This window comes from Anser anser, assembly GCF_964211835.1.
Source record: "Anser anser genome assembly, chromosome: 2".
In the NCBI taxonomy this organism is placed as follows: domain Eukaryota; kingdom Metazoa; phylum Chordata; class Aves; order Anseriformes; family Anatidae; genus Anser; species Anser anser.
Window position 1 is genome coordinate 117,976,130 of NC_139721.1, and position 23,087 is coordinate 117,999,216.

The 23,087-nt window shown below is 44.1% G+C and overlaps 1 protein-coding gene across 1 annotated transcript in view; it reads right to left on the reverse strand.

Annotated features, from left to right (window-relative positions):
• The window catches only part of SH3BP5 (SH3 domain binding protein 5), a 48,647-nt gene that overhangs the window by 3,283 nt on the left and 22,277 nt on the right, over window positions 1–23,087 (reverse strand). The window contains exons 4-7 of the mRNA XM_083825888.1: window positions 13,938–14,102; window positions 6,049–6,179; window positions 2,574–2,616; window positions 1,836–2,055 (exon numbers count right to left, since the gene is read on the reverse strand). Of these exons, the coding sequence (XP_083682014.1) occupies window positions 1,836–2,055; window positions 2,574–2,616; window positions 6,049–6,179; window positions 13,938–14,102 (559 nt within the window). The remainder of the gene's footprint in view (window positions 1–1,835; window positions 2,056–2,573; window positions 2,617–6,048; window positions 6,180–13,937; window positions 14,103–23,087) is intronic.

The window sequence follows — 23,087 nt, forward strand, 5'->3', positions numbered from 1 at the left end:
GTTGTTTTGCTTTTAGATGTCATATCCAAGACTGCAAAGCGGCCTTTCTTTTCACTTACTGTATTTTATCAACGTGTAGGAAGCAATACAGATAACTGCAGGAGGTGAAGGCGAAGAAGGTAGGGTAAAAGAGATGTTTCCCATTACAGGAGTCCTCTACTTGGCCAGGAGCGCTGACACCAGCTAGTCTACAGGAAGCAAAACTTTAACTGTAGCTTATTTATTACCATCTGAGCTTACCATGCCCCACAGGAGCATCTGCTAGGGCAGAAAACCCTTGCTGATACTGCTTTATTTAACTCCAGTAGACAGAAACCATATATAAAAGATATAAAAGGGCCTTGATGGAAACTTCCCACGTTGCAACATGAGAGCTTAACCTTTCGTGGCTATTTCGGTTATTGTGCCCGGCAGGCTGCTGGCCCTGCCCTGCCGTAACCCAGTTCTACACTGGCACTAGACACAACCTGGAGTCCTTCCACCTGTATCACACTGCCCCTGAACTTCTTCAGCACAAGGAAACCCTCAATTCTGTTACACCTAAGTCTCCTGGGAGGCCTTCTGCACAACAAAGAAGCACCTGTGGGCATCCCAAGAGCCAATCCCGACCTTACTCACGGGGACACAACCTAGGGACTTCAGGGAATTCAAAAGCCATACTGAAACCACATCGTACCAGCTGGCCCAGACGCCAAAATTGTTTGCTGTGACAGGAAGGTCCCAGCTGCAAAGTACATGGTGAGGGGGCTCTAGCACACCATGCAGAAGCTCCCACCACTACAGAAGACTGAAACTAGCCCAGGCCCACAGCCCATGGCCCCTAGCCCATGGCACCACTCAGCTGTGCCACAGGCACGCATGGCCTCAGCATCGGTGTGCACCAGCGCTGACAAAGCACTGCACCTTTTGGGCACTGGGGTCATGAAATTATGAACTCCTGCAGTCCTGACCTAGACTTTTCCCTGCAGAAACAGAGCTGAAACACAAGTTGAACTGGGACTGGTGGGACAGGGCAGCAAAAAAGACTTTTTGCACCAAGAAGGGGAGGAAGTATCCAGGAGGGAAGAAAAAGTGGGGCCACATGCAGTATCAATCTATCCACTTTCACCCAAAGCCAGGACAAAAGCAAACCAAATACCACGGACTGTTCCAGTTTTTGCAACCCAAGCTACCCAGTGCTACCAATAAGCACATTAACCAGGCTTACGGCTTGCTCAGTTGCTGCTGTCACACAAGAAAAACATCTCTTATGCAGAGCCTCAGTACGCTGCATTAGCACAGAGCTGTTTCTTCGCTGCATTTGTTTGAAGCACACATGCTCTACTGAAACAGCATATTGGCAAGAGATCTTGCAGTGTAAAGGAGCTTATCCTTACAGCCCTCCTGTGCAAGCACCACACCTCTCCATGCTACTGCGGCCACAGCATTTGTCCCTCGGCCATAAGCCCAGCACCACAAATATAAGAGCTTTACTTTAAAACCAGAGGGCTTATTTTCAAACCAGTACCGCTGCCTCAGCAAACTGGCTGAATGATCTAGAGCAGCCCATGACCGCCCCAGCCAAGTCACCAAAAAAAACGCTGGCTTAAAAATTAGGAGCATGATTTGAAATGCGTTAATTTTGTTCCTGCCATACAAACTGTACAAAGAACAACAGGGAACAGCTTTTGCACTTCAGCTCGTACATCTTCCCCTTGAAAACTGTCTATCGAAGAATACAAACTCCTGCAATAACTGGTAACGTAAATTAACCAGTCCCACAACAGCCAACTAATTTCAACATTTCTTACAATGCCCACGGGATATTCCCAGACACAGAAGTGCTCTGTACTCACTCGAGACGCTGTCTGACTCCAGTTTACTTGCTGACAGGTCTTCCACAGAGGTATTGCTTCCTTCAGCACCCACACCACATCCCCGGGGCCCCATGGCGGTGGACCGTCTCCTCTCATGAATCTCATCTGAGATCATCTCCAGGTTTTTCAAGGCAGTCTTATACTCTCCCTTTGCCAGGGAGAGTTTTGCCTGCAGGTCATCCACTGTTTTCTTCAGTTGCTACGAAGGAAGACAGGTATTAGACGTGCTTTCACTACGAACGACGTGGACTCACAGCATGCAGTTCCCTGTTACGTGTCCACCTCACAGGCCCCTGCTGGGCTGGCACCCCCTGGAGCCCATCCAGCTACATGTCCCAGGCCATGGGCTTGACATCCCACTTCTTCCAAAACCTGAAGTTCACATCTGAGTAATGTTTGAGTACTATGAGCAGCCCTATGCATAAAACATGGGGCGGGGGAAATCCAGAGACGAGAAGCAAAGACAGTCAAACAGTATTTGTTCAGCTCTGAAAATGAGCAGCAGGGTTCAAACAGAGTTGGAGCGCTTTTACTGCACATGAGGAAACAAAACGTCTTATCTTCAAAATGTGCATAGCAAATTGTTGAAGATAAGAGGTTTGGAATGGAATTAGTCTTGTACAGAAATGCAATACGGTTATTCTTGCAGCACTTAATGTGCAATTTCAGTATTTACCACAAGCAGTAGTCTCAGGTGGATCTGAACTATGCACGTACCTCTAGCTGGACATAGTACTTCGCCTTGAGTTCAAAATAAGGTCTGTGGAAAAACAAAGAACATCTGTTTACAACCACTGGGACAAAACACAGAGTACTAGAGTGGGAGTTGCTCTCCTCACAGCACTAACAGAGCTATGTTGTGTTTCAGTGTAATCCTGAGAGACTACTATGTAGGTGATAGAACACCTACAGGTGCTCTCAGCTTCCCCCTCCCCCCCCCCCCCCAACACATCTATTTGTTGTGGGTCTTTCGACCTAAAGACAAATAGCAAAATTCCAGTTTTTAGAGCTGACAATGCAATTCCCTCAGGCCTAGATTCTGCAATATTTAAACACAACGTCCAGCTTCAGGCATAGACATCCTGTCTGTAACCAACAGCAACCTTTTCTGAGCAAATAACACTTCCCCGAGCAAACAGCACTTGCCTCTGCTGTAAATCCTACCGCAGCTGCATTGTGGACTGTGCACCAGAACTCAAGAATGTGAAACTCTGGCTTTGCAATCCTATATGCTTGTTTGGGTTGAATTCAATATACAGTCATACACAAAATAACCTGTTCTCATTTCTCTGTGGTTAGTTTATTTCATAGGTCCTATTTTTTATTCAGCCCCCCTTAACTTCGCTAGCAGCACACAGCCAAGCAAGCGCTATACGATGTTGTCGGTGAGACTGATCCAGCCAAATTGCACCTCTGCCTTCCCTCTGCTGGGACACAGCCCTGCCAAAGGCTGCACAGATGGACCTTCCAGGCGTAGTAAGCTGTCACAGCTGGGAGCCTGGATCCCACAGTTAAAGGGCTCCTACAGCCCCACCTCAAAGCAATGGGGGTGCAGGCATGGACAAAACGGCACCTCCCTTTCTTATCCCGGTGCCAAATGGGAGGGCACAGCCAGGCTTGAATCCTGACCTCCCATCGGCTTCCACAAGCCTTTTGTATCAGCAAACGAGCATGTGTGGGTTTGCGTGGTGTAAACACGTATCTGTGCATGCACATGTATATATACACACCCACACACAGATGTACGAGCAGCCATGCTGGCAGGTAAGACACCCAAGCCAGGACAAGGATGTAGCACCACGACAGGTAGGAGCCCAAACACGAGCACTCTTCCTCACCCATCGCTAACAACCACCCAGGCACCCGACACCGAGCCTGAAGAGCAGAGAGCACTGCACTAGCAGGGCAGGGGCTCACGTCTCCTTGGGTCACTCCTTTCTCTCACATCCGCCATCTTGTAGTTACTGAAACCGGGCCCACAACACAGCAGGGCGAGGGATATGCAGAGGCGATCGGCGTCCTGCATCACCAGTTATCTAAACCCACGAGCCATTCAAAGTGCTTTTTAAAGCAGATGACAAGAAGAGTGAAAGGCACTTTGCCCAAGTCACCAGAGCAGAAAGTGACTTCCAAGAACTGGCTAATACAGACAAGTTCATCGTCCTACAGCTCAGTGGCGCTGAGCCATAAGATCTGGTGAATGTTAAGAACATGCAGCCATTAGCACATTCAGAGCTCGCAAGCAAGGACCCAGAAACAAAATTAAAAGCAAAACCAAACCAAAACAATGCAGTAATCATCCACACATCAATTTTACAGGGCAAATCATCTAAATGACTTTCCTCCAGGCTGTCCTGGTCTTACTTTAGAACAGTAATGCTTTAAGCATCTTAATTCAAACTGAAGCGTGGAGCAAACGCAAATTATTTTTTGCATAGAAAACAGCAATTCTTTCAGCATGTCTGCCCATGGGTTTGGGAGAGAGAGGCTGGACAACGTGATCCCAAAACGCACAGGTGTTGCAGGCAAACCTCCTGTGCCACATGGCCCAGGGAGGAGAGCAGAGCAGTTTGCTGTTATTAACTCCTCCATGAAAAGCAGCTACCTGCCAGTTATGCCCTGCAAGACAAGCAGCTGCAAATTCAACGGCCTCAGTTCCCAGTTTATGTAGCCACTTGACAGCACTAACGTTTTCTGCTCAGTTTCAGTTTTCCTTTGTGTGAAAATTGCAATGCTGCGAGACAGGTCACCTTTCCAACATCCCTAGGTAGTATGTCTTCAATACATCCACAATAATACACCTGCTTACGCCATTCGATATCTTCCATTTTAATACTAGGTTACAATAATTGGTGTTTCTCCTTTTTGGAGAGAAACTCCAAAACATCCTACCTAAGTGGTTTATGCTGTCATCCCTGCTGTGAAACAAAAGGGAATACATTGGGATCCCTCCACGCACCAGTGAAAATCTCCTTATTCTGAAGGAAACAACACAACAACATCCCTACAAGGGTAGTTTCAGCAAGAAAATGAAGACTTAAAAGACAAATCACACAAGAGGCAGTTGATGCATCAGGCTCAGCACTATAATCATTATAAAAAAGGTATAGAAGAGCCCACTGACAACTTACCACAGTCTTTACTTTAAATCTTATTGTAAGAAAGAAACTCCTGGTAGCCAAACCACTTCTCAGATATTGCTCTTATCTACAGGAATCTGTCATTTCGTGATCTGATGATATTTTTGCACGGTCCCTGTGCAGTGCCAGACAAACAGCATGCAACTCATTCTAGGAAGCCACATTGCTATACTGTTTTAGCAAACATGCCTGGATCTTCTTTGAGAAGTGCTAACCCTGTCTTGAATTGAGCAAACACCAATCAAAATAGACTTTTAGTTGACCAATTTCATGAAAAAATCATTTTTAAGATAGAGGGATTAAAAGCTAAACACAGCAAGCAGATTGTTTAGACAAGCTACAGTCTGGAACTATAAAGAAAGACTGCGAAATACAAAGAGGATTAAGAATTGGTTGTAAACAGGGCCAAAATTTTAAATGGATTCTGAGCAAAAAGCTGTTTTATTTCTCTGCAACAGAGCAAAACTGCTCATCAAATGCACACACATTTATTCGTGACATTTACTGTTTAGCTATGCTCTCTGAAGTCTGTTTCTTTCTCCAAGAACAATTCTCACACAGCTTTGCTACGGCAGCGTTAGGAAGTAAACAAGTCTGATGTACAGCATGCTACTCTGATGCAGTCTCACACTTTTCAGGTTTCTGTCACTTGCCTTGTTGCCTTCCTAACTAAAAATAAGAACTAAATCGCAAAAAAAAAATCCTAAACTGCAAAACATCCACGCACAGAGCTCTGCAGCTCTGTAGGCAGCATCTACGTGAAATCCCATATGCCTGTTTCTCAAGTCACGCGTCAGGAAAGGGTTCAACGCACAAGAACACAACTAAGAACATGCCCAGAAAACTTTTCTTATCTCACTTAGTTCACCAATCTATCAAGTCGGGTGCCTCAAAAAGCCACTTAGGATGACAACAAATGCAAGGACAAATATTCTTCTACCAATCATCTTGTAAAGGGCAACACACTTTCACAAGTTTCAAAAACCCCACAGAATCAGTATCTCCTACAAGCAGACTTGATCATTAAACTCATCTCCAAATGTGAAACCTACTTTGATTTATTGATGGCTCTTTTCAGCTTCTTCTCCAGCTGTTTCATCCTTCCCATGGCGGCGTTGTATTTGGCTGCAGTCTCCTTGTGAACCAATTCGCTTCTCGTTTTGGTTTGTTCCGCCTCCATGACCTTCAAGGGAGAAAAGACAATGTTCAAGTATTTGAGTAGCAAGACTCAGTGATCATTTTGCTTAACAGTATCTTCATAATCTCTCCAGTCAGGAGACGGCTGAAGCCCAACCACAGGGGTGAGAGAATTGAAACGCAGTTCAGGCTGTCCCCTCACCATTACCACCAGTCGCCAGAAAACGGCAGCAGACAGCATGTCCAACGAGACAGCCTGCTTGCAGGAGGATAGAAAACTGACTTTTCTCTTTAAAGAGTTGGCCAGCCTCAAACCATGCCTTCAACATCGAAAACACAGAGGTTTGGGCCACAAGCTGACCCACTATAATGCAGGGGTGGTGATGATACGCTGATGACCAGCCCTGTAACACGCATCCGTCCCAGAGTGTCAGCCACTTTCCATGGTGAGCCTGAGCCTTATCCAGCCATCCAGGCTACTGCGCTACACACAAGCTAGCAAGTTCTTCAAGCAGTCATTTGTTCAAAACTTCATAAACAAACACTTGCTGCCAGGGCATTTTGAAGCAATGAGGAGGATTCTGCAAAATTTCTGCGAAAGCAAGAGGAAATGTCCTTTCATTAGCTGCTCTGCTGGCATCTCAGAGTCATGCCTTCCCAGAAGTTCTATCCACGGTACTTTTATTTTGCAAATTTGAGCTGCCTGCGGTGCAAGTCAGAAAATGCGTTTTCCTTAAATGCACTATCAGAGAGGATCCAGAACTGATTTGTTTAAAGTAATAAAACTGGTGACACCTCTCCACGGGTCTGGCAGTAAGGAGAAAGCACGCGATTTCCACACTCCCCCTCCTTCAACTCTGAAGGCATTTGTACAAAAAAGAAAGACAGGGCCTATTTTCTCCAGTAATAAGTTTTCAAATATTTCAGCCCTAAAACTAACTGCTTCAAGCACATTTGTTCCAGCTGGCTTCCACCACCAGAACATGTCATCTATGCTCCTAGATGCACAGAGAGAAAAAATTCAAAGTATCTTTATCTTGAAAAACCTCACTCACAGCTCTATGTTCTTGAAAGTGTCAGCCCTCAGGCTAAACTAACTAGGGAAAAAGAGCACAGTCAACTTTCACCTGCCTGGTGTGCCAGCCTGCTCGGGAGAACTGGTGCGTTGTCCTTTCTGATACCTAAACAGAAGTGTGAAACTGCCACAGGCCAAAGCTGCACTGCATCAGCAACAACTGGAAGCTCCTGCTACCACAACTGGAGGCCACAGCTGCTCATCCGCACACACCACTTATTATTAAACAAAAGTTGCTAAAGAACTATGAGGAAGAAAGGTTTCCAAATGCTCTTCTGATTACTTAAAATAATATACTCAACTGTAACACCCTTCAACACATATAAGCCCACTTCAACACCCTGCTGCACATATAAATAAGGCAAAAGCTTTGGAAAAAAAGGTCAAAAAATCCATCAGATTCATAGCACGCTCTCCTGCATCCTGAAAACAAGCTGCAGCCTCATCTTGAAATGTTAGAAAGCTGGGCTGATGTGAAGACTTTCCCTGGTGAAATATGTCAGACAAGGCTGGTTTTAGCATGTAAGTGTCTTAAATGAAAATGCAGTCTCCAAAGGCTGCACAGAAGCTGGTTTGCCTTCTTTGTAGTGTGGTAACGAAACTGCAATTTAAAAGCGCTGGAAGCTACAAAATAATGGAGCGGCTGAAATTTGCCAATTTTTAATTAGATGTCAATCCTTGCCATCCATTCTTGGGGCAAAATTAGCATTGACTTTGATACCTGGGATCAACCACCTAAGTACTACCAGCACCAGGGACTTAAAACAGGTTAGGCGTCGAGCACCATGTTGACTTTGCACATCTTTCATCTCAAACATCACAGAAATGCTTCCCCCTGCAAAACTGGGATTTGAGGATGACAGATTGTAAACACCTCAAACTATCTGACAAAACACGGAACTTGCTGCCAGCCATATACACCCACGCTCATTACCCTTTTGGGAAAGGAAAACAGGTTGTATAGTTCATCCTTTTGAGAAATGGGTGATGTGAGGAATGCCATTCCCCCCGCTCCCTGGTTTTCCTATAGGCGTTCTGCTGTCGTGCTCACCTTACCCATACAATCCTGGGGACAGGGCAGGGACAGTGCGTGCCCTTCCCAAAGGAGAGCTGCTCAAGGTGCCAGGCTGAGGACAAAGACGCAGTTCTGCAATACTTGAAGGCAGTCCCACAGAGGTATCTCCATGGAGATCGCTCTACTGCCGAGATGCTTTTAAGCATTTCATTCAGACAAGAAGGAACCACAAGATGATCCACTCCTCCACCAAAGCCAAGCAGCCTCTAAATACAGAAACTGTCAGGGCACGTGGATGGAAACAGACTTGCAAACCATGCAGCCAGCTTTACATCCAGGAGGTTCAATGTAAGACAAGCCAGGGAAAAGCCTTACCTTTTAAAAAGGTCTTAATAGAAGACAGACAAGGCTCGTGTGGGAAAGAAGGATTTTTTATTACACCCAGCAATACTGCTGGGGGGAAAACACATTCTTACATGGACTCCTAAACAAGTTTTTGGTCACAATTTCTGAATAAGCTGCTTTGTTTAGTAAATGTTATTGTGCTTCCACCAACAAACCTTGCTGAGGCCATCACAGATGCAATAATATCACTTCAAAAAAGCCAGAGATAAGCATGAGGATGACACCTGCTCAAATTAAGACTGCTCATAAGACTTCTCCCCCTGACATTGTACCTGCCATTTATACCCAGCAGGGGGGGAAACGTACTGTTACACAGAAACACCCAGAGCAGATGAGCTTCCAGCATGCCCACGCATTCACTGGACATTTCTGTAGCTCACACCTATCCTTTATCACTAGATCACCAGCTCCAGGCAGGACTCACCCTCCCAGGTAGCCCAGGCAACAGGATGCAACTATTGCAAAACAAAAAGAAAAAAAATACCATGAAGGATATCAATCAATTCCTCTTCCCTCCTCTACCCTCTATTTCCAACCCAGACGTCTGGGAAAGGATGGTCAGTACAGAATATATGTTATTAGTGAATAGGTCTGCACAAGTAGCTTTGTTCCTCCCAGCCAAGAAATCTGCATGAGCTGAAGTCAAAGATGGACTCCAGGAAAATTTCAGTAACAACAACAGCTGCAAAAGAAACATTTATCAGTGAAATTGAGCAAAGCTGACCATCTGAGCCAGAGAATTATTCTGGACATCTGTTTCTTTCTCCAAAATTTAAATTGATGACTTTTCTAGAAGTATTAGAAATAAAAGAGGTAAGCCAATGCAAGATCAGTAAACCAGAAGGGCAGAGTCAACGATACAAGGGATAAAGATATTAGAGGGAAGAATAGAAACCATACTGCATTTGACTTCCAGCGTAAAGGGATGGAGAGATTAGGGCAGGGAAGGTATTTTTGTTGTTTCTTTCATCGCCTTTCCCCCCCTTTTTCTCCAAGTAGTTCTATCTGTAGGAAGTATCTCTTCTCTCCACATCACGAAGTACCCACGCATTTTACACTGACAGATGGTACTGCACGGTGTAATATCAAAGGGAGCTTCACAAGCCAAGTTATACCAAGAGGGAGCATGCCTCCTCCCTCTTCGCTCTCCCTTCACCCCTTCCTTTTAAAAATGTTTCATGATCCAGAGCCAAAACATTTCTTCTCCCTGCCAGAACTTACGAAGTGAACATATCTCAGGAAAGACTGTAAAAGCAGAGCATTTTGCAGATTGCATCAGCAATTAGATATTAGCAGTTTCTCTTGAAATTCATGCAGTATCTTCCTTTCTGCTCCAACTTGTCTCAAACTTCAGGTAACGCTCTGTTAATACTTCCCTCTTGTATATATTTATGTACAAGAATGGTTTTCTATGGGAGAATAAATGCCAAGATCTCTGCCCTTCATCCCTCCAAAACCTTCCATCCTTTGGCTCTCACATAGCACGGCGCTCTGCACCACAAACTACAGCATCATGACCACAGGTACTAGCACAAACACATCACTTCCACACCCAAAACATATTCTCCAAATTTTAAAGATAAACTGTAATTGCCTAAAACACCGGTAAGCCGACGTCTAACAGCAAACGGCACTTTTCTTCTCCAGGCAGCTTAAGAGCTCATCAGACCTGCCTACGTGCAAGCCAGGTGACTGCGTTTCCATTATAATCAACAGAGAATTCACCTCAGAGTGCACATCCTCATCTGGTCACACAGATTGTTCTCCAGACACCATCAGCTTGATGATCAGACTCCCTTTGATCACAAGGGAATTTTAAGCAGCTAACTCAGATGTACAAAGTAAGGTTCTGGACACCTAAAACTGATGAGCTAAATCCCAGCCTAAGTGTCATTACAGCCATATCAGATCTGTTGAGAAATGGACTTTTAGAAAAAAACACAGGAATTTATCCAAAAACATACACCAGGTTAAGAGCCAAGGAAGGAAAAGAAGCTGCCTGACTTGCAGGATCGCTTCACAGCCCTGTGCTTCTCTGTGGTCAGCACATAGCTCAAGCACAGACACTTGCAGGGATCAGTTGCATCTTCACAGGCAGGCTGGCATCTATTTAAACACACAGCTTCCTTTGCTTTTTTGGAAACCTAGCTCAAAACACAAGGTAAAAAATTACTGACACCCTGTACTCCCTGTACCTACTCATGCTGGATGTCTGCTCTGCAAATAAAAGTATCTTCCACACGTTCTGCTTCCAACCCATCCAGGAGAGGCAACGTTTCTGCAACACTTCCATTTCTAATCAGTTTACACAGACGACTTCTCTATTTCAGTGGATACAAAAGGCTTGTTTACCGAATCCTGTTAGACTGCTGAATTAGAAATAGCAGTATTAGCAGCTTTTTAATCCATGAAGAAATCAAAAGGCAGTTACACCGTGCAGCCCTTAGCTCCACTTCCTTCCAGCGAGGGTCTGCAAACAGCATTTCCTGCTCAGTGCCCTGGAATACAAGTCTTTGTCCACAGCCACTAGGTCAAGTGCAAAAGCAACCTGGCAGTATTTCCATAAACATTTATATTTAAAAAAAAAAAAAAAAGTGTCTCATTTGTTCTCTTGCCTACCCTTTTCCCTTATGTTCTTGCACCGTTTGTCAGCTACCAAGCTGTTGTAGGGCTCGGATTTGTTCCAAATTTTAGATTAATTTAATAGGACCCGCTACCTCTGCCTTAAAATAGCAAATAAAAACACTTTACTCTTGCCTGACATCTCTACCAATATAAAAAACAAGTGAATTAGTAACCCACTTCTGACATTTGGCCCAGAGATGCTTTTCTACACTTGATTCATTGCTGTACAAAGCACAGCACAGGATTATTCTGTCCAATATATCTGTCACTTACAAGTACAGGCAAAAAACCTCGCAAATCCAAAAAAAGGCTAGTGCAACTAAAGTTGTTTTTAGAACTTTCTCCAAGAGTGATTGTGCTATGTGGAAACAGAGGAATTCTTTTTTAAAGCCCAGCCTTCACCCTTAGTAACATTACTTAGCATTAGTAATTTCTAATGTAATTAACAGCTAATGATCTGAGTATGCAAGAACACCAACAGCCAAGAAGTACCTTTGTTCTATGAGATCTCATCTGCCAACTTGTTTTCATTCATGGCTTGGTAGGGACTGATGATGTTTTCTGCTCCTTGAGCCCCCAGCTATTTTGTTTACCTCACTGAACCCTAAGCACTCCACTAAGTGCATGCACTGAAACCAAGAACACATTCACTCTGATCCTAAAAGAGGATATAAAACTCAGTCAGCGCTCCAAAAAACTAATGCCAGATCTGTTCAGTCAACACTTCCAGCAGTATTTTATTTTTCCCCTTGTTGGCTCTGCCCCTAGCCTTGAGATCCCCAGCATGGCTAATGAAAATCAGGAGACAAACTTCCATGTAATTCTTTTGAAACCTGCTGTATCCTGGAAAGGCACAGATACATGCGTTCTGGGAACTGAGTTTACCCAGACTATTTTAAGCACCAGTAAGAGTAGGATAACACAGTTTCCATCCAAGGAGCACTCAGCTGCTCTATACAATTCAGCCCGTGCCTAGGAGGTTGTACATCTGCTGTGAATAAACATGAGGTTCCTATTTACTGTTCAGCTGCAACCATCAGAGACGTCAGGGTTTGAATCTGCCCTCTAACAAGTAGATGTTTTGCACTCAGTGATGATAAACGTGAACACCACCAGCTCTGCATACCACTGTGAGAAATCACCTTCTGCTCTAAGTCACTGGGTCTGCAAATCTCAGGCGTAGTCCTCTTGGCTGCAGACTGTCAGGGAAGCACTAAGGGTTGTAGAAGGACACTGGGATCCCCAGTGGGAAAGAGAAATCCTTCCCCAGAAGGAAAAGAGGAATCCACTTAAACTCTCAAGATGCCCAGCACTTCTTCCCTCGTGCACCACAACACAGATTTTCATTATGTCAGCTAGAGAGAGGCAGCTGATATGTGGTTGCCACCACTCTCCGCCACATCTCAGCAGTTCAGAAGCCAGAAGCTCTAAGCAACTCCTAAACTCCTTAAATGCTTCCAGACTTATTACCTATCTGCTCTTAGAATCAAAGATTCTGTATGCATTTCTGGACTTTGCTCATATCAAACAAGGATAACAACTAGAGAAAAATGACAGCTGCTGGTGTCTTGGCACGCACACAGAGCACGAAGTTGGGTCTCACTTCAAAAATGCACAGAGGGTACCAGATCTGCAAATGCCTTATGACAACAGGGACAGTAACACAAACAATACCCTGGAATATTTTTGTGTGTTTTATTTATTTATATGCCAGGTTTTCCATTTCTCCCCTACACAGACAACATCCTTTTTGTTCCCTGTTTCGTCTTCTGGCAGCTGGTTTTTACAATTCACTCTGAAATAGAGGCTTTTTTATAACTGAGAAGCTTCTGCAACAGAACAGAGCTAACACATTGAGGACTGCAAGACAATGCGAGCATTGTATGGCACGCTCACTACATTTGGAATAGCAAGCTCAGCTTCACTGGCATATCAGGGGAACTCTGACAGAACAAAGGTTTTTAACTTAAATTTTTGTTTCTTTCATGTTAAAAAAACCTTTCTGCATTTTTTTAAACAGACAAGCAAAAAAAAAGAGGCAAGGCAAATGACAGGGAAGATCTTCTTGACAGCTGCTGAAATGAATACTGCCTTTCATTGTTAGAGCATCTTTTCTGTAGATTCAAAAAGACCTTACGAAGAAGGATAAGATCTTGTCTAAATTTAAAAGATAATTCGTAACAGAATAGTGTGCAAACTTAAAATGCAACACACATTCTTGAGTAATTCCACATGCAGACATACTCCAAAAAAACATTGTCTTGTTGAAATTTATTCCATACTGAGAACAGGTTATACTAAAATTGGAACATATCCCTGGTACTCCACAGTCAGGGTTTCCATAACAAATGCATTCAGGAATATCCAACCCTATGCAACTGTTTTGGCATAGCTCCAAACGCAGATATGCCTGAAGACATTGTTTATTCCTATTACATAGATGGGGATTTTTTTTTTCTTTTGAGAGCCACTTCTCTAGCTACCAGTAAAGTCAGGTAGAGAATGACAGAGAACTATAGTTTGTCCCAGTAACAGCCCAAAAGTCTCAGGCTTCATTTGCTATATGTCACACATCTGGACCAACAGAAAAATTTGGTCTTTCACAAACTAGCACCGTGTCCTAAAGGAGAAAAAAAATGTGGAAAAGATAGATGCTGTGGCAAACAACTTTGCATTTATATTACCCTCTGAGTAGCATGGTTGAGCATCTCTTGCCAGGCAGAGTCAAACTGACGTTTGTCATCCTCCAGTAGCCTCTGCTCAGCAAGTGAAATGGTCTCCTTTGCAGCACGCAGCACTTCAGTAGCCCTCTGAAAATCCTGAGTCGCTCTCTGAGCTTCCAGCTGTGCCTGAAGAAGGAGAAACCAGGATTAGAGACAAAGGAACTCAGTCATGTTTAAAGATCTACCACGCTAATCCTAGGACTTTAAAAACACTTACTCCAGTGTTACTGTTTCCCAACCATTTGCTTAGAAGTGACACACATTACCTCACTGCAGTAAATACTGCCAAGACACCAGTTCCCACCCAAACAGGTAATTTGCAAAGAACTGTCTCATAGTGTTTGTAGTCAAAATGCAAAGCTGATGGCCTACAAATAAACACCTAGATGAGTGATTAATAACTTATGATGTATGTTTAATCACTGAGAAACAAGAAAAAAATCCAATAGCAAACTTGTAGCATGTCAAGAATACACTGAGAAAGGCACTCCCTCAGTTTGGTCAGGGTAGATTTTTATCTGGTGGACCATTAATCATGCTGAGGAAATGTTTTGCAAGTATTACATCGCTATAAAGCACAAACAACTTTTCCAAGAAGGTAGCAGTTAGTTCTTTGGATGTTCTTGTACCTTACTATCACTGGGACACAAGTGGTACGGCAAGCCCCCAGTATACAGACACAAGGGTAACCAAGGGAATTTGTAATGCACACAAAATACTGATAAAGGCTCTGCTGTGCCCTTTGGAAACTGCTGTTATTTCAGCAAAATAACAGCACGTTTGAGCTTGAAGGAAATGGTTTTGAGCATAAAAACAGGGGAGAACAGACTCTTCTGGTGAAGAAGAGTTGCCATGAGAGCAAACACTGCTCCACAACAATATAAAACGCACCCAACAAAGCAAACACAGCTTAGCAGCCATCCCATCTATAAGCTGGGATCTCTCTTACTCTGAACCAGAAAGTAAAATAAAACAACATCTACCAGAGATTGCATTTACAGACCACCAGCATCTCTCCTGAAAGCTTTAGAGGAGCTCTCGCAATATCTGGACCCCACTCCAAACAGCCCTCAAGATGCTCACACCTCATCTCCCAGGCTGGAGCCGCTTCTGTTTTCCACAGCCAAGTGTCAGCCCCCCAGAGCCGCTAACACAGCACTAAGCCCTTGCCTATTCAACCCGAAAAGGGAGAGGAGCCAAGAAAGCAGAAATAATGCCAGACACGCTGCAGGCTTCAATAGCATCGCGGTGACAAAAGTTGTAATAGAGACTACAGAGTTCAGCAGCCTGCAGTGTTGCACTCGAGCGCCAGCAACGTGTCCTAAATGTTCAAAATGGGTGACTTTGTGATGAACAGACAAAGAATCTCCACAAACAAATGGCCAGTGCTGAGTGTTTGCTGGTTTTGTTGTTGCTTTTTCTTTTTGTCTGGTTTTAAATAAGATTGAGATGTTCTCTCTTTTTATAGTTATCACTGAATCGTCAGCAATTTTAGCATTCAGGCTTTCAAAAGCGCACATTTCACATTGCTTTCCTTCATCAGGTCTTTTTTTATTCAAAGTTTTGTGGTCATTTGCTATTTTTCAACTCTATCAGAAGTTTACTGCAACTCAGGTCCTTTTAAGGTTGACAAACAAATACCTCATTTAACTGAAAATTAAAATCTTTACCTGAGGTTTTCTACACTATATTTTATATGTTTCATAAATTTATAAGTAGTGGTTTTGAGCTGTTTTGCACTGACATAAAGCCCTCCAAACATAAGCTTCACAATCGATTAACTGAACACTGAGCACAGTGAAGACTGTTTTCATTTACACTTCAATGATTTATTTTTTTTTTAATAGACTGGAAATTACTGAGTTTATACCTATGGGAAATGTCTCTGAGCAGCCATGACTGACAGAACAAAATAATGAATAAACCTTTGCATGTCATGATACACAGAGAAGGAGGCTGAGGCTGCAGCAGAGGAACGGACTCACAGAATACAAAACTGACAAAGATGAAGTCTTTCACGAATAAAGGAAGAGGCTTCGGTGTAAAGGAATGGTGGTCATTTGGGAAGCAGCCAAAAATCCCTGACACAAAGCGGGAAATAAAAAGAATATCAACACATTTCTCCAGCTAACAGCTGGCTATACATCCTCAACACCATCTGCATCAAATACCTTCCCACTTCAGATGCCATCGTTACTTGTAAAGGTAATGGAAAAAAAACACCCTTCCCTCCCTGCCCCATGGCAGGGTGGAGACGAACACCTAATTTAAACACAAGCCTCGAAAGGAAATAAAGCACACTAAGTCTCCCTTATGATGTCCTGAAATAGCAGCAAGCTCTGCTTACTTCCTTCCCTTACCACACAGAAAGGTATTTCACCCCAAAGTGACTGTGGAAAAATGAGTTCCGTGTCAGAGGTCTTTCAGCTATTAGGAGTCAAGGGGGGGGAAATCAAAGTCGTCACAGTCGGAGCAATGATTTCCTTTCAGCCTTGGTCCTTGATGCAATTCCTTCTGAAGCGGCTGTTGTTTTCCACAGAAGAGAAGTTCATCCAGCTGTGCCCTTTGCTGCTTTCAGTCAGCTTACACATCTCCATCTTATCTGAAGTTTTCATTAAGAGCCAGAACATTAAAGTGTGAATTTCCACGCAGGTCTGCACATCCCAAAGCGGCACTGTTCTTTGGGCCATTTAATATTAGCCTAGTGCAAATCCATGGATATGGTCTTTTAGAAATTCTAACAAAAAAAAAAACACACTGATACATGACATTTCGCTACCACCCCAGTCACCAGTTGCCTGTTTCCAACCTGTTAATGCAATTTACAAATTCAGAATATACCTGTTTAAAGAATATTTTGATTTAGCCACTAATATAAGCCCTGGTAACCACCAAGCATAGAAAAGCTTTCTGAGGATCTTTAAATGAGGCTCAACCTAAGCTTTTAACAAAGGACACAGAAGAGACACAGAAGAAGCCTAAATCGTAGTCCCCAAAATATCCTCTACTGAATACTCTGAAAATTCACAACTCTTTTCTCTTCCAGCAAGCTCAATCCATGCTAGTAAAAGCATCAAATACAAATAAATGTCGAAAGCTTTCCGTAAAAATAGTTTGAGCCAGACTTTTACAAAGCAAAATGAAATGCAAGACTCCAGTAACAGCCTGCACCAACTGCTGAGGACACGGGGAAGAACTGTGCCAGAACAGGACAGATTTTCATGGAAGATCATCCCAGAGGGAGCCAGGTCCCAGCAACGAGGCCGCCAAAGCCCAGTCCCAAAGGAGGCTTCAGCTCCACGGCTCTCCCACTGCAGGCGAGGGCCTGCCCGCGCAAGAAGCTCCTTGCGAATGCAGGAAAACAGATTGGCGACCCATTCCTAGCGCAGGCAGAACTGCACCAGCAAGTCTGTTTTCGAAACTCGAGTAAAACCAGATCCCAGGGGCAAGAGGAGCCCAGGAGAAGTACAGTTTTCTCACCGTAACTGCATCAGCACTTGAAAGTTTCTGTTGGCACAGACACCCGGGTCAGGGATCAACACATCTAAGCCAGCAAAGAGTCTGCAGAGCATTAGGAGCCGAGTTTCCAAATCCCCAAGGAAAACAACGCCTAATGGTAGCTCGCAGTACTAGCAGCTCTTTTGATGAAGCCTCTAAAGCACAGCAAGAAAACGTTCTTTATGATAAGAAGCTAAATCTACAATTCAGCTAGACTTCTAGTTGTTTGGTATCTCTAGCACCTGGACGTGTAGGACATTTAAGAGCCAAAGCTGAAAACAGGCAGGCCCATAATTCTAGCCACATATAGTTTCGTGCCTGTAACAGCATGGGCAAATGGAAAGCTCAAACAGAAACATACCTAAATACTCTCAGCTCTTATTTGTTGAATGCTAGTCAACAAGGCCGGTTTGAAAACACTACTCCGGAACACAAAATGTTTTTTTTACTTAAGCAAAAGAGTTAGTCCAAATAATTTCATTTCAACAGTTATCTGAAATCAGTGTGCAGTCTCATTTTAAACAACTTACTGAGAGCCTGGCAAAGAGAAAAGCTAAATGGTAGGGTAAAGAGAGATACATTAGTCATTAGAGAAACGTCAACAGGTCTGTGGTTTTGCCGATCTGAAAAGGGATACTCAAACACTTTTTGGTTAGTACAGTTACTCAATAATTAGCCTTCATTTAAAATTCCCTCCAGCACGTACGAGTTTTTTCTGCACCACTACCAACAGACTGCTCCCACAGTCCCAATCTCAAGCCTACCAGTCACTCAGCTTGATGGAAGAGGTCATAGCCATGCTCCTAGGAAGGCTGGGGACAAGTGGGATGTCAGCTTTCTGCCTGTTACCCTTATCGGTGCTGCCTGATAGAAATTAATCAGCATAAAGGCGAGCATCTCTTTCAAAAGTCAGGAGCTCGAGCAGCGAAACCCCTTACTGAAGAGGACAAAACCTTGACATCTTGGGAACTGGGGAACCTGTGCCCCAGCTCTCAGCCCCACAGTGACCAGAAGCTCATTGTGCCTGATCACCAGAACTTTGTGCCAAGAAATGTAAGTGAATGTTTTGACCACTACAGACCTGTCCCCTATTAGTGTAAAGCATAGGACCCCTTGAGAAATGCAATTAAACAACCACCCAGACCTCAGCTAAGGAAAATCCCACTGTCACAGCAGCCTCCTGCACTCGCCCACACCAGCAACCTCCTCTCACCAGCTCATCTCCCTCGCCTCAGCACGCAGAGCCTCAAACTTCCCGGCCAGCTCCCAAATACTCAGAAGTAACACACGGTAGTAGCAGCATTCACAGAAGCCAGTGGAGCTCTGTGATAAAAAATACATCAGCTTTTAAAATTAATAACAACGTAAAATTAAAGGGATACCAATGGGGGTTTGTAATTACAAGCTATTAATTTATTGCTGTAACGAGGTCCCTTTGGGGAGATATGATGAGCTCTCCTTTTTGGGAGATGCATCCTCATGGGCAATTCCCCTCCGAGTCTACACAGGGCCCTGCAGAGAAGGGAGCCATGCCCAACTGCTGGATTATGCTTTTAGCTAAAGATAGTGATGAAAACAGAAAAGGTAGGCTGTGGCGAGCATGTAGTAGAAAACAGAAACACCACCTTTTTAAACAGGGCCATTCTTCTGGAATTGGCAGCAACACACAGACGTACTTTCAGGCCAGCACAGACACATCAGCTTGTCCATTTTCAAAGCAGAAAACCCTGTACTCTTTAATTATGAAATACAATTTTCTCTTCGGTCCACTTAGCTTTTATTGCCCCAATCCCCATCTGTAGTCAGAGCCCTTGCCCAACTGACCTAAGAGAGGATTTTTTCCACCCTACAACACACAGCTTGAATTTTCTGTTTTAACATCAATCAGGACACATACTCCTCTTCCTCATTTCATCTAACCTCCCAGTTTTTGTTGCTGCCCACATAGTTATACAAGACTGTGCAGTTTCTCTTTCACAATGCTGTTCAACGAAGGTGAGCTTTTTCAAGTATTTGCAAAAATGGCTTTTCATTTTGAATAGGCTCACTTCATCACTCGCTGCCAAGATCATGACAACTGCTTTATTTCAGCATTTCTGTGCTTTACCAATAAAAGACATGACAAATTTCTTCTATGAAATGATTATAAGCTGGAGCATGAAGGGAACATTATCTGCTCAGAACAAGGCAGCAGCAAGCCACGCGCTGGCCTAAAGTCTTTGCTCTATAAGGCTCTGTCTGTAAATGTGAAACCAATGTCTCTCTCATTCATTACTCTTTAAAACAATAGCTTAATTGCCACCAGCAAAACTTACTTGCTTACTACAAAACAGATAATGACTTAACTGGCTTCCAGTCATGCTCTTCAGCAGCAAGTAAGTTTCAGATGTTTCCATTCTGGCTTGCTCTCATTAATTTAATGATATCCCATGGATAATTCGCTGTGTAAAGTACAACATGCTTTAAAACAGGAACTTTCGTCCATCAATTGCCTACCAGAGTTGCCAGACCCTGTTTTAGTAGCACAACCTGCGCCTTCGGGGATCACTCTTACCCTGGTGGCTGTGCTGCCGTGTTCTGCACAAGCTTCTCTCAGGGACGAAGACACCAGGATCACTCCTCCCCTACTTTGGCATCACCTGGCTTGCTCACTACTGCAGTGGGTTCAATAATTCAGAAACCTACAAGGTGAAGGCACAAGCTCTCACTGCAGCAGAGTAAGTAGCCACCAAGTGCTGCTGTTTGGCCCCCATTTTCCTGTAACAAGCAGAGCAGCCCAAACATCAACGTGCTTGGCATCCCAACACCAACCTCAATACCAGCACAGCTGCACCCCCAGCAAATCTGCGCGTGATGAGAAATTGGAGGTGGTGGTGGAAAGGACAAATGGCAGAGCCTGAACCTGGTGGGACCTTGTGAAACTCAACCAGGACAAAACAAACCTCATGAGGCTCAACAAAGAGAAGTGATGAGTCTTGCACCTGGGGCAGAAAAACCCCATGGCTAGCGCAGATAGGAAGTTCAGCCCAGCCAAAAAGGGACCTGCACATTACAGTGGGTGCCAGGCTGAAAAAGCTGACTGTGCTCTCTTTGCAAGTACAGCAAACCATGTCCTCAGCTATGTTACAAGGACTGACAGCTGAAGCTGTCAGATCATGGGAAGTTACGACTGCCCCCTACTCAGTGTGGAGGTTCCACATTGAATAGTGTGGAACATCCAGTTTTGGGGAACATCCAGTTTTGGGGCCCTCTGTTCAAGAGAGATGTCAAGACACTGTTCAGGGTCCAGTGAAGATCTATCAGAACGGTCAGAGGCTGTAACAGCTCCTGCAAGGAGTGCTGAGGGATAGGGGCTGGCCTCTCCCTTGCTAGACTAAACTAAGGAGTGATCAGATTAGCTGCCAGCTAAAATTTGAAGAGGAGCTGCCAAGATTGTTGAGTCGAATGAATGCTTCTCAGCAGCAGCAGCAGTATAACATGAAGCAACAGCCACGGCTTGGAGGTTCAGGTTGCACACTGAAAAAAGTTCTTTTCTACAAGAGGGACAGGGTGACCCTCAGACAGGTTACCCAGAGAGGCTGTAAATCTTTGTCTCTGGAGGTTTTCTAAACTTGGCACAGCCACGGCTGATGTAATCCAGCGACAGTGACAGTACAGCTTTGAGCAGGAGGTTGGATCAGATGACCTCCAGAGGTCCTGTACAACCTGCACTTCTCTCAAATACCACATTTTTTTTTTTTGTCAAGCAGTGGGAAATCAACAACACAAAGAACACAGTTACAAAAAAGACCCTGATGCTGAATGTTTTCCTAGATTCTCAGACCCACGCATACAATTTCTAGAATAATTGGAATAGTGACGGGGCTGGGGCACTTTAAAAAAAAGACCATGACCTTCCTTTCCCCTCTCCCTACAGACTAAAAACCCCAAGCCAAACCAGAACTGTGAGTTTGTCAAAAGACAGAAACCCCTTCTTGCTGTAGGCTATGTACAGATGCTTCTAAACAACTTATAGAAATACAAAGCCTCTGGAGTGACCTCATTTTGGCAGATCTGAGGCTTTTTGTGATATATACTAATCTGTGATGATTGTCTGCATTACTGACAGAAAATGCAGTCTCTCAAGAGTCTGAAACACCCTTGTATTCTTTAAGCTGATTATCGAAAAGCTATGAAACCACACGGGTTAGAATTTACTTTTTTAAGAATAGGTTTGAAGATTTTTATTCGTGTGGAGGAAGGGAAGAGGCAAGGGGAGGGGGAAAAATAAGTCTCACTAAAGCTTTTTGAAGCACAAACCATTTCCTTCCTGCTGCATAGCCAATGAAATGCCTGTGGAATACAATGACCAGATGTCTCGTAGTTTCTGCTTTCGATTAGGTGTCTTTTTCTTGTGCTAGGCTTTCTGGTGCTGTTCATGCATCTACCTCTCTTCTTCTAACAGCTTAATTGTTACACAACCTGACTTCTGGTTGAGTCAGTTTGTTTTCCTGGTAAACCTGGACTACAAAAAGGCCCAGGAGATAAGAGCAGACCTACGAGGCATGTTGCTAAAGTTAGGTGATGTGCGTAGCTCCCCTAAGACAGGCTCACAAGCCATATTATTCCAAGAGATAAAAGGCTCAGGGCGTCACCAGCAGCTCACTTCATTAACTGTTCTGTTACCAGCAGGCAGGCAGACGTCCTCAAAGAGGGAATCCTACCTCCCTTCTTTGGGAGCTATGGAAAGAAACAAGAAAGAAAATACCTAAGTATACAATACCAAGCCTTTTGGCCTTCCATCCTTTTTTCAAGAAGTTGTTGCAAGTTGCTGGTGTGTCTGGAGTTACCCAGCCTAATTAACTAGTCTACAGCACCAGAATATGCCAAATTGTTCATGCTAACACCACCAGACACAGCTTTCTTGGGCACTCGTTGCCATCTGCCTGCTAGTTGTACAAAATTACAAAGCTGCTGCCTGCTGGAAGGAGGGATCATAGAACACATCCAGGTTTTTCTCTCCAAGGTATAATCACCTTATTAAGAAAAATATCAAGACAAGCCCTCAGAACGCAGCTGAGTGTTGGGAGGAGGGTTAGGCAGTGACTCAGTGAGTCCAGGGCTTACAGCTGGTTTCTAGGTTTACAGACGCTCTGCATGCTCATCTGCACCTGGCAGCAGCCTTCTCAGCTGAAATTAAATATAGAAGCAAGGAACAAACTCCCACAAATACACGCTGCTAGATTTACACCGCCTGCCCTAATGGATCTTGCTAATTAACCAAGATAATAAATGCTTAGTGGGCACGGCAGAAATATGCAGGAGAAACACTGGATCGTTGTCTCACCTCATTGCCTCCAAAGCAGCAAATGTTTGCTCGCAGAACTTTCCAGAGGGCGGGCAAAAGGTTGGCAGCCTGCTTCTGACTGCACACCTTGTGCATGCACAGACACTAAGTGTGCAGTGAGAAGACACATGGACAGGATTTTCACCTGGGCAATGGGGTGTTCTGGACTTTTTCTCCCGTCCCTAGAAAGCCTCACACCCATCAGCAACAGCCCATCCTCAACAGCAGGGACACTCTCTAGCAGAAAGGCCCCGGCTGACCTTGTGCACCTCTGACAGATGTACAAG